Below are 14863 nucleotides of genomic sequence, written 5' to 3' on the forward strand. Positions count from 1 at the left end.
TTGATCAAGATGGAGGAGGCGGACCTTTTTCAGAAGACTAATATTGAGTGGCTTTGTTTCGGGGAAAAATGTAATGTTTTTTTCTTTAATGCTATAAAGGAGAAGAAGTCTAGGAGCGTTGTATGGTGTATAAAAGACAAGGAGGGATATCTCAGAGAGGGCCAGATGGAGGTGAAAGATGCTTTTATTGAGTACTACAAGGACCTTCTGGGTGTCACCTCACCTACTACTTGTGACCGTGCAGTCTTAAATGATCTTATTATCGCTGAAGTGGATAATTGCACAAGTCTACAGCTGGCTACCCCTATCACTGATGCAGAGATAAAAGAAGCTCTTTTTGATATGAACGATAATAAAGCTCCGGGCCCTGATGGGTTTAACGCTTTCTTTTTCAAGAAGTGTTGGGATGTTGTTGGCAATGATGTAATAAGAGCCATCCAGCACATTTTCCAACATAAGCAGATGCCTAGAGGTATAAATTCCACAATCCTTAGTCTTCTTCCGAAGAATAGAATGTCTTCTAGTGTTGATTCTTTTAGACCTATAGCATGTTGCAATATTATTTATAAATGTGTATCTAAAGTTCTCACAAACAGAATGAAATTATGTATTTCTTCTTTGATTTCTTGTGCACAATCGGCTTTTGTGCCTGGGAGGACTATATAGGATAACTTGTTGCTTGCTCATGAACTTTTGCGAGGTTATGGCCAAAAGAGAGGACCAAAGAGGTGTGCAATAAAGCTGGACATCAAGAAGGCCTACGACTCTATAAGCTGGAATTCCCTCTTGGTGATCCTGCAGAGATTTAAGTTCCCCCCGTTGTTTGTTGAATGGCTAAAGATGTGCTTCTCATCCCCGTTTTACTCCGTTCTAGTTAATGGGACACCTGAAGGATATTTTGAAGGAAAGCGAGGGCTAAGGCAAGGCGACCTGGTCTCTCCGTATCTTTTTGTTCTTGTGATGGAGGTGTTAAGTGCTATGCTGCAAAAAGGGCTTAGGTCTAAGTCTATCCATGCTCACTCCAAGTGTAGAAAGATTGGTATCTCGCATCTTTGTTTTGCCGATGATGTTATGCTTTTCTGTAAAGGTGATATGGAGTCTCTTCTGGCGATAAAAGATATTTTGGCCGCATTTTCTAATGCAACAGGGCTACAGCTCAGTAATGCAAAATCTACCCTCCTCACGGGTAGCATGTCTGAGGAAGAAGGGCTACAACTTGCAGAAGTTCTAGGAATCTCCTTGGTTACTCCTCCAGTCTCCTACCTAGGCCTACCTCTCACGGCCACCAGATTAGGTATTAAGGAATGCCTCCCACTCATTGAGAAAATAACGGGGAGAATTTCAAATTGGAAAAATGCAGCTCTTAGTCGAGCAGGAAGGGTGCAGCTTGTTCAGTCGGTCCTCTCCTCCTCCCAAACATATTGGGCGAAAACCTTTGTTTTGCCAAAAACAGTGCTGGATAAGGTGGCAAAGCTATGTAACAGGTTTATCTGGGCTGGACCTTCCATGGAGAGAAAGATGCATCATGCGAGTCATGAAACCATGAGAGTGGCCAAAGATCAAGGTGGGCTTGGGCTGCTAGATCCTAGAACTTGGAATAAAGCGGCTTACTGTGGGCTTGTTGTCAAGATTGCTCAGGAATATGATTGCTTGTGGGTGAAATGGACATGGGAGCATCGTATAAAGGGGGGACATTTTTGGACTATGAAAGAACCCAAGGACTGTTCCTGGGTGTGGAGAGGCATCCTTAGGCAATGTGGAGGCTACGGAAGAGTGTGAGATACTGATTGGCGATGGTTTGAAAACGAGCTTACGGCATGATCCGTGGGTGTTACGTCCTTTGATCTTCAACGCCCAAGCTAGAGAAGCGCTAGCGACTTCTATTCCCGATGATGCTTGTGTTGGATCGATTATTGAAAATGGGAGTTGGTCTAATGTCATTTGTCAATTACCAAGCTGCTTAACTAAAAAAGTGTATCATGGAAACGGAGGTAAACAACTTCTTGACAGGAGGATCGAGTCATCCGGACACCAACAAGTCTTGGTCGCTTCTCCCTTGCATCGGCTTATCTCTCGGCTCAAGAATATTCGAGGAAAAGTGAAATGGTTCAAGCTTGTTTGGGGTAAGTTATCGGTGCCCAAACACTCTTTTTTACTGTATGGCAGCTCTTCTCTGGATCCTTGCCCACCCAAAATCGACTTATGTTCAAGAAAGTCATAAATGTATCCAGCTGTTGCCTATGCACTGGTCACGCGGAATGTTCTTCGCATCTCTTTTTTTACTGCGCGTTCTCAACGCAAGTTTGGGCGAGGATAAAGCTAGCTTTGGGTTTGTCTGGGCAGGTGAAGAAATCACATGAAGAGTGGTACTTCTTAATGAGGCTATGCAGAGCGAACTCAATGCAAAATGAAATTCTGCGGGCTTTCACGTGCGCAACAGTCCATGCGATTTGGAATGAGAGGAACTGGCGTCTAAAGAAAGGCAGGAAAAGATTACCAAGTATCTTGAGTATGCAGATTCTAAATGATATGAAAGTGTATCTTGGAAAAACACTGCAGTCTATAAAGGAGAGCCATGCGATGCGGGTGCTGCTGAAAAGACTAGGAATAGAAGGAAACTACCGCCCGGTTGAGGAACGATTGGTGTATTTGGTCAAAGCCGAATGATCAGTACGGTCTTTGAATAATCGATGGTTATTTGAAACTTCGGTAAGGCAAGGTATGGTGGGCTAATGAGAAACACAGATGGCAAGGTCCTCTTTGGGTTTACTGGATCGTCAACATCTCTTTCGATTAGCCGGCAGAACCGCGCTAGGAGTCATGAGAGGCCTACAAGGAGTCATCGGTTGGGGAGTAAAGTTTAATCGCATGTACAATCGACTCCATGAGGGTCATGCGATTCTGAACTTGAAGGAGGAGCCACCTTGGACGGAGAGGAATAGCTTAGCACAGATAAAGCGCATTATTGTTGAGTTTGAATTGGTGGACTTTGAACATGTTTCTGAGAGAAGGGAATCAGCTGCAGATTATTTATCTAAGCTTAGTGATTCTATAGATGATAGTGTTTTGTATTTCATTCCCCTTTTAGACCAAAGACTGCATGTTTTGGTCAAAGAGGATGAAGAGGGTAAGTTGTACTTGAGATCATGATCACTCAGATATGCCACATAAAGTATCATACTGGGAACCGCTTTCATAATAGTTAACACACTGCAATATGTTATATAGAGTATCATATTCCAAATTATACCACATAAAGTGTGATATGCATAACTTTTATCATTTCAAAAGACTCATGGACTGACAAGTTCCAACAATCGCTAAATCTTCTGAGAAGCTTAGCAACAACTGCTTTAAACAACACAAATACTCTGCATTGTTCAGTTGCACATCTCTTTCTCTTACATAAAATATCTGACATGCGGAAAAACACCTAGCCATCCTCACTACAAAACTTCTCAACATTGAATTTTTCTAGAGTGTTGTACCCAATATCATAACTTGGAACATCACCACCAGGAACATGACCAACTTCACCATTAGGAACATCGCCACCACAAAATCCTATAAGTTCAACAAAAAATAAAAATAAAAGAGTTGTGTGAACCGTACAATCTAAGTTTACACTATAACGTCATCACCATCTAAGTTAAACAAGTGCGAAACCAAAACATGTGTCGTACCTTGCTTACCATTGTGTTTATACGGATGTGGACACCTAGGCTTTCTGTGCTCCATAGATTGGCAGTAGCTACACTTGTACTTTTGAGATCGCAGTGTTCCTTTATCCAATCTCACTAAGGCCACGAAACAAACAACATTTACTTACTTATAACCCAAAGAAATAAAATGTCATGTACTCCAAAAGGAATTTTCTAAAACTAAACGTGAGATGTACATGCATGCATGTTCTTATATGTCTTCCCACACCTTGTAGTAACATATTTTGATATAGGTAAATGATAAACGGACACTCTTATCAATGCACGCTATCTACAAGTCTATACAGAAATGAATTTTATAACGTCTAACTTTAACTTACACCATGTATCTCTGTTCAACTCATCGTCTTCCTCACGTAGGTCGACAACTCGAGCAGTGAATTCAACATAGTTGTGGTTAATACTTGGACCTGTAAAATAGTGCAACACAACAAAAATGTTGCCAAAATAAAGTAGAATCAAAAACTAATCAAAATATACAATTGTAAATATAGACATTACAAAGTTGGGACCATACCAAAGAAAAAATCGCAAAGGTAAATAAAATTTACCTTCGTCCTACGGATGCAAGAGTGTGAATGTGGGTTTTGTGTGACCTGTCTGACCACAATGGCCACACTTATTCTTTTTGGTCTCATTGTGACCTTGTAATCTGCTAGGATTTTGCGGTCTGCCTTTGGATTTTACATGTGAGGGTCATTAACAGATTGTCGATGTGTGGTTTTAGGCGGAGTAAAAGGCATCTCAAAAGGAACACGTGGGCTGCCTTCATAAGCTGGTGAAGTCTCATCGCCTCATCGGTTATTGGATTTTCCAGTGGACTGTTAGGCATCTCAAAAGGAGCATGTAGACTGCTTTCAAAAGTAGATGGAGTTCGATTCTTTCTAGAAAAAGAAGTTAAAAAAACTTTGAAAGCTTCGCTGCTTTCCGCTGTTTGGGAGGCCCACGAACATATCTCATTACATTAGGTTGTAAGATCACTGAAATGTATAACAGAGGCCGCTTGGTCAGGAAAGTTGGGATTGCTTAATGGAACAACCGATTTAGCATCCCGTGTCCATCTCCTTAAAAAGCAGCCCTGAGGTATAACACCAATGTCCTCATGTTTGTAAACTGAAATGATATGTCTACATGGAAATCCAGACGACTCAAATATCCCACAAGAATAACTAGCATCATGCAATACAACATTGTATCTCACAGTCGACTTTTTTTGCCTGTTCAAATGGCGACTCATGGTGTACACACGAATATTGTCACCCACATCTTTTTTACCCACATTTTTTTTAGCATCTGCAATGTACATCACTTCATCCTTTAATTGCTTCTTAAAACAACCAAAAGCAGCTCGAGTATAGATAGATGCAGCCTGCTTTGCATATTCGTTCAAGTGGGTATGAAGGACTGGTTTGGTTACTGTCGTCATCACCTCTTCCTCGTGCTTTCAGTGACGGATATTTGCAACGACCACTTCCATTTTTCCAAACAGCTCAAACAACTGCAGTCCATCTTTCACATGAAGCCAAATTACGGAGTTTATACTCTCGCAACGTTGGATGCTTCTGCAACCGGCAAAGAACTCACCATGGATATATGTTTTTGCCCTTATCTCTTTTTTCATGTATATCATATTCACCCATTTGTTATTACTGACTTGGAATTTCTTCATGAGTGTTTCCCACCTTTCTTCGAACTCATTGGACGAGCACTTCATAAACATAATAGAGCAGAAATCTTTTGAAAATCCAAACGATGTGGATATTTTTTAAGCAATTTTTCATAATGTGCAAACAGCACAAGCAGTGTTTCAAATTTGGGAGAGTAGATCTCACAGCCTCGCGCATCGCCGGATCACCATTAGTGATCACTAACTTAGGGTGTTTGCCATGCATCACACCAACTAAAGATTTCAATACCCACTCGTAAGACTCCACACACTCACTCGTCAACAATGCAAAACCAAACACTACTGTTTGTCGATGGTTGTTCACTCCAGCAAATACAACAATCGGCATCATGTACTAGTTGCTCTAGTATGTTGAATCAAACAACAATACATCTCCAAAGCAACTATAGTCCGCACGTGAGGTGGAATCTACCCAAAACAGTCTAACCAGCTGCCCACCCTCATTTAAGTAATAATTGTAATGAAATAAGAGATCTCCCTTCACCTTGTTATCCATAAAAGCCAGCAGTGTGTTGGCGTCACCATCAATACATCAATTTCTCCTATCAACCCCCATATGATTATACAAGTCTTTCTTAAAAAAACCAACACTTGAGAAACCTCCAGCCCTATGTACAAAAACATCCATCACCTTGCATTTACAAACACCAACATCAACTAGGCTCGTAGCAAATTGCAAATCTTCTTCACTTACATTTCTATATGGTCTTAAGAACATGGAGCTCGGATCTGGTACAAGTGGATGTGTGTGTTCCCCAATAAAATTCTTCACAACCCACAAATTTGATTCAAAATCATAACCAACTTCAAAGCGGACTTTACATTTAAACCTAGTGATGGGCTTCGACTCTCTGGATTCGATGTCGCGTTTGCTTCTAGTGGCATTGTTTATATTTCGTTCACCGGCAACTGAGCATATAAATATCCGCTTAACACGAACACTATTTGTACGCATTCTATAAGTACCTTTACGAATACTAAAACCAACTAACTTTGCATATTGATTGTAAATTGCGAAAGCCTCCTCAATGGTCTTGAACCGCATAGAATAGAATGTTGCTTTGTCTGCTTCGAAAACTCTACTAGCCTCACACCCGTCACTGTCTCTATCACTGTTCTCATGAATTTCAACATTTTCACCCTCCCCCATAGATGACACATCCACAAAATCACTATCCTCATACATAAAACTATCAAAATATGCATTTCGAAGCCAATCTTCTTCATCGTCATAGAAAGTGATTCATCATCGGATCGCTACATGAAACAAGTGCACTTTTAGCGCATATTCACTTGATTTCATACTCTACGAAGTAATCACAGTGGTAATAGTAAAAAAAAAAACATAAATGCTTGAACAGTAGAATGGTCAGAACCAAATAACTATGGTGCTCAAACCATATACCACTTTCGAAAATTTCAATCTCAAGTTCATTTGATTCAATGCCAACTTCATTTGACATTAGAAACAATCAATGTTCTTATTCATTTGACATTCGAGAAAAGCTAAACATGATACACCTTTCTAACCGTCATAATAATATTGCACATCACTTTTTAAATGAACAAAAGAGTAAATGTGTGTGATTTACGATTCCCTAAACACTTTGCATTCAAATTGTCTAAATCACACACTATTCAATTGTGAAATTTTACCCAGACATGAAAAAGAGAAGGAGCCAAAAGAGAAATCAACTAACCTCATACTTAGAATTGTTGAAGATCAAAGTACACTGCGAGAAATGGAGGCAAGGATTATCCAGTTGAACGGATTTTAGTTCGCGCCATATGGAGATTAGAGGGAGAGAAGATGTGTTGTTACTTTCTTACCCTTAACTATTCCTTTTGCTTGTGGCATACTCCTATTAAACTACTAGATGTAGCATGCTCCTATTAAGCCACTATATGTAACATATGATTTAATATCCAACAACAAATGACATATTGTAGTCAACTACATGAAAAAATGAATTGAACACTGGAGAAAAGTTCTTTGTTATGCTGTTAGGGTTTCCTTTTATTGTTGTTGTTATTAGGGGTTTTTTTTTAGTAGAGGGATAAGGAAAGCTTCTTCGTTGTTGTTGGTTCCATTATTACTGATGATGGTTTTTTTAGGAGGGTTTTAAGATGGAGAAACTTATGAAATATTTCGAATTGCCACCGACATTACGCAATGGAAAGTTATTCAATATTTGTTTCCGAGGGAAAAATAACATGATCACTGATAACTCCTCCGTCTTCAACAAACGCAGAGGAATCTTACACTAGAAGTAAAAACCGATCAAATTCAATGTTTAAAAATTGTTAGAAGGTTTGTTTGTCCCCTTGTTTGTGTGTTTTGTTTTTCTAGGCTCCCATTGTTTCTATTTCTAGGTATTTTGATCTTTTTTGTTTTTTCTTGTTTTTGCTTTCTCACTGTATTACACTAACGAAGGTGAACAAATCCGAAAACCACAATTTCAGTAATACAAACTCCGAACAAACTAAAAATGAGTCATTGAAAGCAGGTCACTTATTTCAAGCAAGATGAAGTACATATATGATGGACCATGAGTCATTGAAAGCAGATCACTTATATATCAATTGGACAATGGGTAAGACATTCACAAACCAGATCTGAGCTGAATAATTATTTTCAGTTTTATACCCAAGATTAGAAAATATCCCTACATGAAATATGGTCAGACACACTCTTCGTAAAGTAATACCCCATATTTCTTAGGCTCTCTTCTTCAGGAAGAACACAAGAGGGCATGTAAACAGTCAAAACAACGACAGCCCAAGTGCTCAGCAAACATAATGGATTCCATCCTTCACATTTATAAAACAGTCAAAATATACCTAAATCAAAGTGGTAGTTAACAAGTGAATATCAAAATACAATTCAGTTGTGTAACTTGAAATTACATGGCGAGGGGCAAAACAAGAACCATACAACATCTGTGCCAATGGTACATACAGCAACACTGCAAACTGAATGTTTGAAAAGCTGTTGATAAGTACTCTGTTACTGTGTAGGCATATGACTTAAACTAATTATTTATTGGGACTCGTTTTTCCTACATTCCAGGATGACACTAAACAATCCTAATGTTGGACTCATAAGAGCAACTGTGAGATATCTCAAAGTGGACAACTTACAATGGTACTATCATTTTCTCAAGCTCAGTGGAAAAACAACCTGAAAAAAGGACCAGAAAAGTTTCCACCTATACTACTGTTAGCCATGACGGTGTGCAATCACGAGTTCTTGCGAAAGGATCTTTGACCTAGTTCCAGCTTACTCTTAGTCTTCATTTTTGCTTTAACCCTTGACTTTGACATCAGTGTCTGTACTGTGTTTGCAAAATTCCCAACAACCATTACAACCAGAAGGATCCCACAAACTACTACCTACAAAAAAGTATTGCACAAGAAAAACATTTTTCTACTAAATCAGCACTAGGGGAACAAATTAGCATCAAAAGAGAATGTGAAGCGTAACCAACACTTGGTAAAATTCTATCACATGAAACTTCCTTACCTGCCATTCCGAGACAACGCCAACTAGTGTAGTTTTAAGTTGTAAGAGCCCAATGTATGCTTCGAAACCCTGAAAATAAAGGAAAATTCTAATAATAAGACAATAACGAAGTCCACGCTCATCAATAATGTTAAACAACATTTCACTGAAACTGAGTTTCTGTTTACAGATAATTACCAACTTAATCATTTACATCTTCAAATTGTCAAAACACTGGAATTTATATTCACATGCTACACCATTTATTTATACTTGCATTGGATCACCAACCTACTGCACTGGGTATATATATATGTGGTCAACCTATGTTATACGAGTAAAGCAGCAGTAAACTTGACACGCAATCACAACTTTTTTGAATAGATTACTGCAATTACTGTCAACATCTGAAAACAGTTAACTAGCTAACCATAAATTTACTATGAACGAGCTTCAAAGTTTCACAAGCCTTTATTGAATGGGCCTAAACCATGTGGAGAATGTCACCGGTAACTAATAGATTCTTGTTAAGATTTTATTTTGTCACAGAATCTAGCTCTTATCAGAAGGGGATCAATGGAGAAAAATGTAGACACTAGAATGGAGGAAACCCAGAGTGACATTTTTCTTGAATAAAAGAAAAATATGACAAAGCTACAGCCAATCACTCACCTGTAATATAAAAAGTATGGGGCAAAAAAACCACAATTGACCTTCTACACCAGCAGTTTCTCCCCATACGACATCCATTCTCTTTGCCTGAAAATTTGAGAGGAAGAAACCAAAACGATAAAAAAAAGTTAGGGCCACCAGAGTTATCACATATGAAGAATGTCAAAGATGAGAAGAATGGGATCTGTAAAAAAGATTAACCAATCCCCACCACAAGAACCCTGTGTTTCAGAATCAGACAATTGGTTCATAAAATTATGGCAAACTTAAAAAGTTCCACAACTACATTTGAGGTGTGGACATTCTCACAGGGGGATGAGCACGTGGGAGAGCATTGGGAGTGCTCTCCTGTTGTATCATGTCTTGATTTCAATTTTTATTTTATTTTGTTTTCTTCCTTGCTTCTTTTATTCCTTGTAATAAAGCGCATTTCGTCCTACTCTAAAAAATAAGATTAATACATCACATTAATCAAAAATTATCACCTACAGTAAATTCCAAAGTTTCTAAGTCGGATCATGCCATCTCAAATTATTGATTAGAGCTTGAACTGTCAACTTAAGTTGCAAACCCTTTACCAAGTTACATATGCGTCGGAGCAGTGAACTTAAATAAGGAAGTTGGCGTTTATACATGGATCATATCCCAAGAAACGTTTGTGACTTGATTGACTTGGAACAGTGAGAATGTGAGTTTATTCATTTTTAGTAACATAGGAGGTTTACTCCCATAATGTTAAGGGCGGCATAAGCAAGCCCAAGGGAGCCAGGGACATATTAAGTTTGACTCGTAAACAAACTCAAGATAGCTAGTCCACCTAGAAATTTTTTATTAGGCTACTTCTTTGTAACAACAATCTCGTAAATATATTAACATTCTCATAAAAAAATTCCAATCTGAAATCTCTATTCCCATCAAATGTAGTTAATACTAACAAAAAAATTCTGGACAGTTTATTTTACTGTTAAATGGAGACTTTGTTTCCACGGTAGAAATTTCAGATTTGATTAAATCTTTGGGAAATATTTTATGTAGCTAGGAGACCAGATCTACAGAAAAGTAGACAACCCAAAATTTCTAAGTGAACTAATATCACAAGTTTCTTAACGTGTCAAAGTTATATATGCAGTACCCTTCACTTGCATGAAAGAGAAATGAATGATAAATGACAGAGCAATGGTATTTACGTGATAGACATTGATTACCAACAAAGTAAGTCATAAAATATTCATAATGCAATCTACATGAAACTACGACGAAAGTACAAACAAATCATGATTACCTCTTTCAAGTAGCACTGAGGAGCCATTCCTTTAATCCGAGAAATAGAACACTCCACATTGTTGGTAATTTTATGCTTAAAATCAGAAGGATTCATATTACATCCAACACCATTGGGGAACGTGGACAGCCCTGATGGTCTTCTCCAAGACCAATAAAGAAGCTCATCACAGAAAAACATAGCCAAATGATACCACATATGTTCACATTGCTGCAAAATTTGAAATTATAAAGAAATTAATATGGCTACAAGCTGAATAACAACTGTATGGAAAATTCTGATGGTAAAACTCACTTTAGTTGGAACCAGTGCCTGCCCTGCAGCACACATAGCAGACACAATTAGACCTTCCACTCTGAAATGGGAGAAGAACGTCTGCATATTTCTAGTCAGTCGGAATGGCACTGGTTCACTAGACTCCACCATTCCATTTGCATCAAAAGCTGGATGAAAGTATCATTTACCATAAATACCTTTTACAGGTATCTTCTGAAGAATATAGCAATCCTGAGTAAAATATCCTTTACCAGAAATACCTGTTACAGGTATCTTCTGAAGAATATACCCATCCTGAGTAAAATATCATTTACCAGAAATACATGTAACTAGTATCTTCTGAGAATTTATTCAGAAGTTAGCCATTCTTAGAAGATACATATAACTTGTATTTCTGGTAAAGTCTATTTGACTCAGGCTGGCTATATTCTCCAAAACTTACCTATAACAGGTAACTTATGGAGAATATAGTCATCTTGAGTATAATATCATTTACATAAATACCTGTTACTAGTATCTTCTTAAGAAGATAGCCATCCTGAGTTTGCTATTATCCTTTACCAGAAACACCTGTAACAGGTAATCACACTGTGAGAGGATAGAGGAGTAGCCTGAAACCATACCTGATAAAAATACATCTACATCTTCTCAAACCAAGCTCTTGTAGCGTAATCGCCAACGAGTTTTGGCTTCAAACAATCCAAACTACGATAACTCCTCGGTGATTACGCTACAAATTCTTGGATTTGAGAAGATGAAGAGGTTTTTTTAACAGCAAAGGTTCAGCCTACTCCACTCGCAATGTGATCACTGATGATGCCTACAAAAGGGTAAATGAAATTGGTCTGCCACTCGAAATTTCTCATACCTTAGCACACTCCGTTTCCTTAATCCCAAACAAGCAAATAAAACCATATCCAACTCCGAAAAAATCATATAGCATAACTGCCTAGATCATGATTGCTTGCTTCAAAGTAAATACACAGCTCGACATACTCACACGACATACTCACACGAGGCACGGGAATTCCTAAATTTGCTAAAAAAAAACATATATATATATATATGTGTGTGTGTGTGTGTGTAAAGAATATATTGCAATGCAATGCACCTGCCTACCCAATTCAATTGCTGCTAAACCAACACTCAGTGGCAACAAATAAGATTTTTAAGGTACCGGCCTCTTTAAGGTATATGTAAATTTCATTTTTATAGGTGTCTTTTCAAACAATAAAGCAATCAACTTAAATACTAGTACCAGTACCAAGACAACTAACCGCCACTCGCCAACTTCCACTCAAAAGGGGAAAATTAACATAAAAGAACACTGGAAACTACCTGGTCTTGAGGTCACCAAATGGGGTTGTAATACCTGCTTGGATGGAAAGAGTCGCTTAAGAAATATGAGGAGACGGAAGTTTGAAGAGGCCTGAAACAAAATTGTATGGTAGAGACGATGTTGGGGTTAGACAAAGTTAGTAACATATTCATGATCTCCTTAACATGGGGATCGGCTCCACTGAAAATCAGCAAAATATGAAAGTTATCTTGTTATATACATAATCGACGGCCTTCACGAACTAGGAAACAGGAAATGGCCATAACTCATCAACACCATTAGTGCTTCATTTTAAGTTTAACTGCATGAAACCTAATTCTTAATAGTCCCTATAACTACATGAACCCACAGCTTTTTCCTATTTGTGTTATTTTTATATTCAGTAAAAATCAATACATTATTATGATAAAAATGTAGTTTTAAAACTTGCATTCCCATAATCCCATTAAAAAAAAATGATTTATGATGATCGGCATTGTATCAAGAACAGTTGTTAAAATCAGCGTGTGCATACACTCAACTTTTAGTTCAACTTAACACAAGTAGAGAATCCCAGCCTCAGGTTAACATAATTATTTGGTGTTTAAAGAAATGAAGATAATCTACTGAATTATGAAAAGTAAAATCATGCCAGCGAGAATGAAACTTAAACGAGTAATGATCAAAGAGTTATCATTAAACCTTAAAACAAAAAATGAGAGATTTTTTTATCCGAAAAGCCAGGGTGCACCCAAATACCTCATAACGGACTTGTTAACGTCTGGGCTAGAGAGATCGATGCAGTTAAGTACTAAAATCTTCGAATTCTCCATTATCCAGAAATAATAAATTTTTTGTTTTGTTTTTATTGAAGCACCGCTCTCTTCTCTTCTTCTGGTTTGGCCGACATTAAAGAGTTTTTGGAGAGAGAGAGTTTAGGGAAGAGGGAGCCCTTTTACGTTTTTTACCCAAAACTTAACACCCGCGCCCTCTATATGTAATACTAGTTTTAGGACCCCCAGCATACGCGCGACCTCGATCCAATTTATTATACATGCTGAAATATACTTTAAAAATTAGCATTGGATCCAATTTATTATACATGCTGAAATATACTTCAAAAATTAGCATTGGTTTTAACTGGGCAATATTCTAAAAGCTTACTACAGTCCTGATTGCTTTGGTTGTGACCAATACTCATAAAACTTACTACACATCAATGCTAATATACTAATTGAACCTCGGTATTTATTGTGATGCTTTCTTTTACTTTATTATCAAATCCTTCTTCTTGTCTTTGTTGCTAATATCTTTCCAACTAATTTTCTCATTTTTCTTCATCTCTTTAATTATTTCCTTGAGCTCAAAGATCTTGTCTTTGTTTTCTTTTTCTTCAATCATACAATCTAGCATAACGTTTTTTATGGTGTCAAGCTGAATTTGTTTTTCTTCAACTTCTTTTCTTTCTTCAAGAGTTCTTTGAAATTGAAGTCTTCAATTTCTATTTCACGTTCATCTTTTATAAATTTTATTGCATTAAAAGTAGCCGAATCTTGTGCTTTTTCTATAAAATATGCAGGGCTTCCAGAGAATTCTTTAACTATAACGTCTTCATTATTAAAGAATATGTCTTTTGGTACGTGTACTGTTACACTGTTGATGAATCGTCCATTTTCTATTTTTGTGTTGTACACCGGATCTTGTTCAACATCAAGTTCTGCTTCTAGAATTTCCTTTAACAACTTATTTTTATATAATTTGTAATTTTCGTACTCCATGACCTTGCAATATAATTTTGTATATAGAAAAACATAATTAAATATATGAAACTTATAAGAATAGATATTTGGATTAAATTAAATTCTTTGCTATATAGGTAAACAATATTGAGGAAGATAAGAAGAATTGTTTACCTTAACCGTTTGTTTACTATGTGTATGTTCTTGATCCAATACACTTTAATTTATGCAATGAGAAAGGCAGAATGATTGTAAATTTCTACATATATAGGTTTTTTTATGTCAATTTATTAGAATTTCCTATGTGATTAGAAGTTCAGTTCGTGTATGATTCTAACTTCGTATATATCTAAAATTGGAAAGTAAAGTAGATCACGTATTGTGTTTTGAATTTTCTATCTATATCCATCAAAATTATGTATTGTGGCAAGTTTAATTATGTCTAAACAGTCATGATAAAAGAAATAGTTTACATCAAAACAGTCGTTATTCTGATGGGATGGTTGATTGTGATGGGATGCATGACTCATATTGTCTATTGTAAAGTCTCACATATGGAACAACTAACAATGATATAAAAGATGATTGTGGATGCAATGTATAGTCTAATTGTGATGTAGGAAAGATGAGTTTATTAGTAAGTTTCTAATTGTGCTATAGGAAAG

General features: G+C 37.2%; 2 protein-coding genes across 8 annotated transcripts; both read right to left on the minus strand.

Moving 5' to 3' along the window:
• Positions 1 to 5941: 5941 nt before the first annotated feature.
• LOC147524742 (protein FAR1-RELATED SEQUENCE 5-like) lies at positions 5942 to 6595 on the minus strand. The gene has a single exon (XM_086576208.1). The coding sequence runs from the start codon at positions 6593 to 6595 to the stop codon at positions 5942 to 5944; it is 654 nt and encodes a 217-aa protein (XP_086432334.1).
• Positions 6596 to 8196: 1601 nt separating this feature from the next.
• LOC147524743 (uncharacterized) lies at positions 8197 to 13431 on the minus strand. Of its 7 annotated transcripts, none has more exons than XM_086604161.1 (8): positions 13219 to 13431; positions 12480 to 12570; positions 11646 to 11961; positions 11160 to 11308; positions 10866 to 11075; positions 9584 to 9670; positions 8933 to 9001; positions 8197 to 8802 (listed from the first exon to the last, which is right to left on the minus strand). In XM_086604161.1, exons 4-8 carry the CDS (start codon positions 11289 to 11291, stop codon positions 8650 to 8652), a joined length of 651 nt encoding a protein of 216 aa, XP_086460287.1. In that variant the 5' UTR covers positions 11292 to 11308; positions 11646 to 11961; positions 12480 to 12570; positions 13219 to 13431; the 3' UTR covers positions 8197 to 8649. The 7 variants fall into 7 exon arrangements, with proteins under 7 accessions (XP_086460287.1, XP_086460284.1, XP_086460302.1 ...); XM_086604158.1 differs by having other exon boundaries at positions 11160 to 11401; positions 11933 to 11961; positions 13219 to 13430; XM_086604176.1 differs by lacking the exon at positions 12480 to 12570.
• Positions 13432 to 14863: the final 1432 nt, after the last annotated feature.

Source organism: Coptis chinensis, chromosome 1 (assembly GCF_015680905.1).
Source record: "Coptis chinensis isolate HL-2020 chromosome 1, ASM1568090v1, whole genome shotgun sequence".
Classification (NCBI taxonomy): domain Eukaryota; kingdom Viridiplantae; phylum Streptophyta; class Magnoliopsida; order Ranunculales; family Ranunculaceae; genus Coptis; species Coptis chinensis.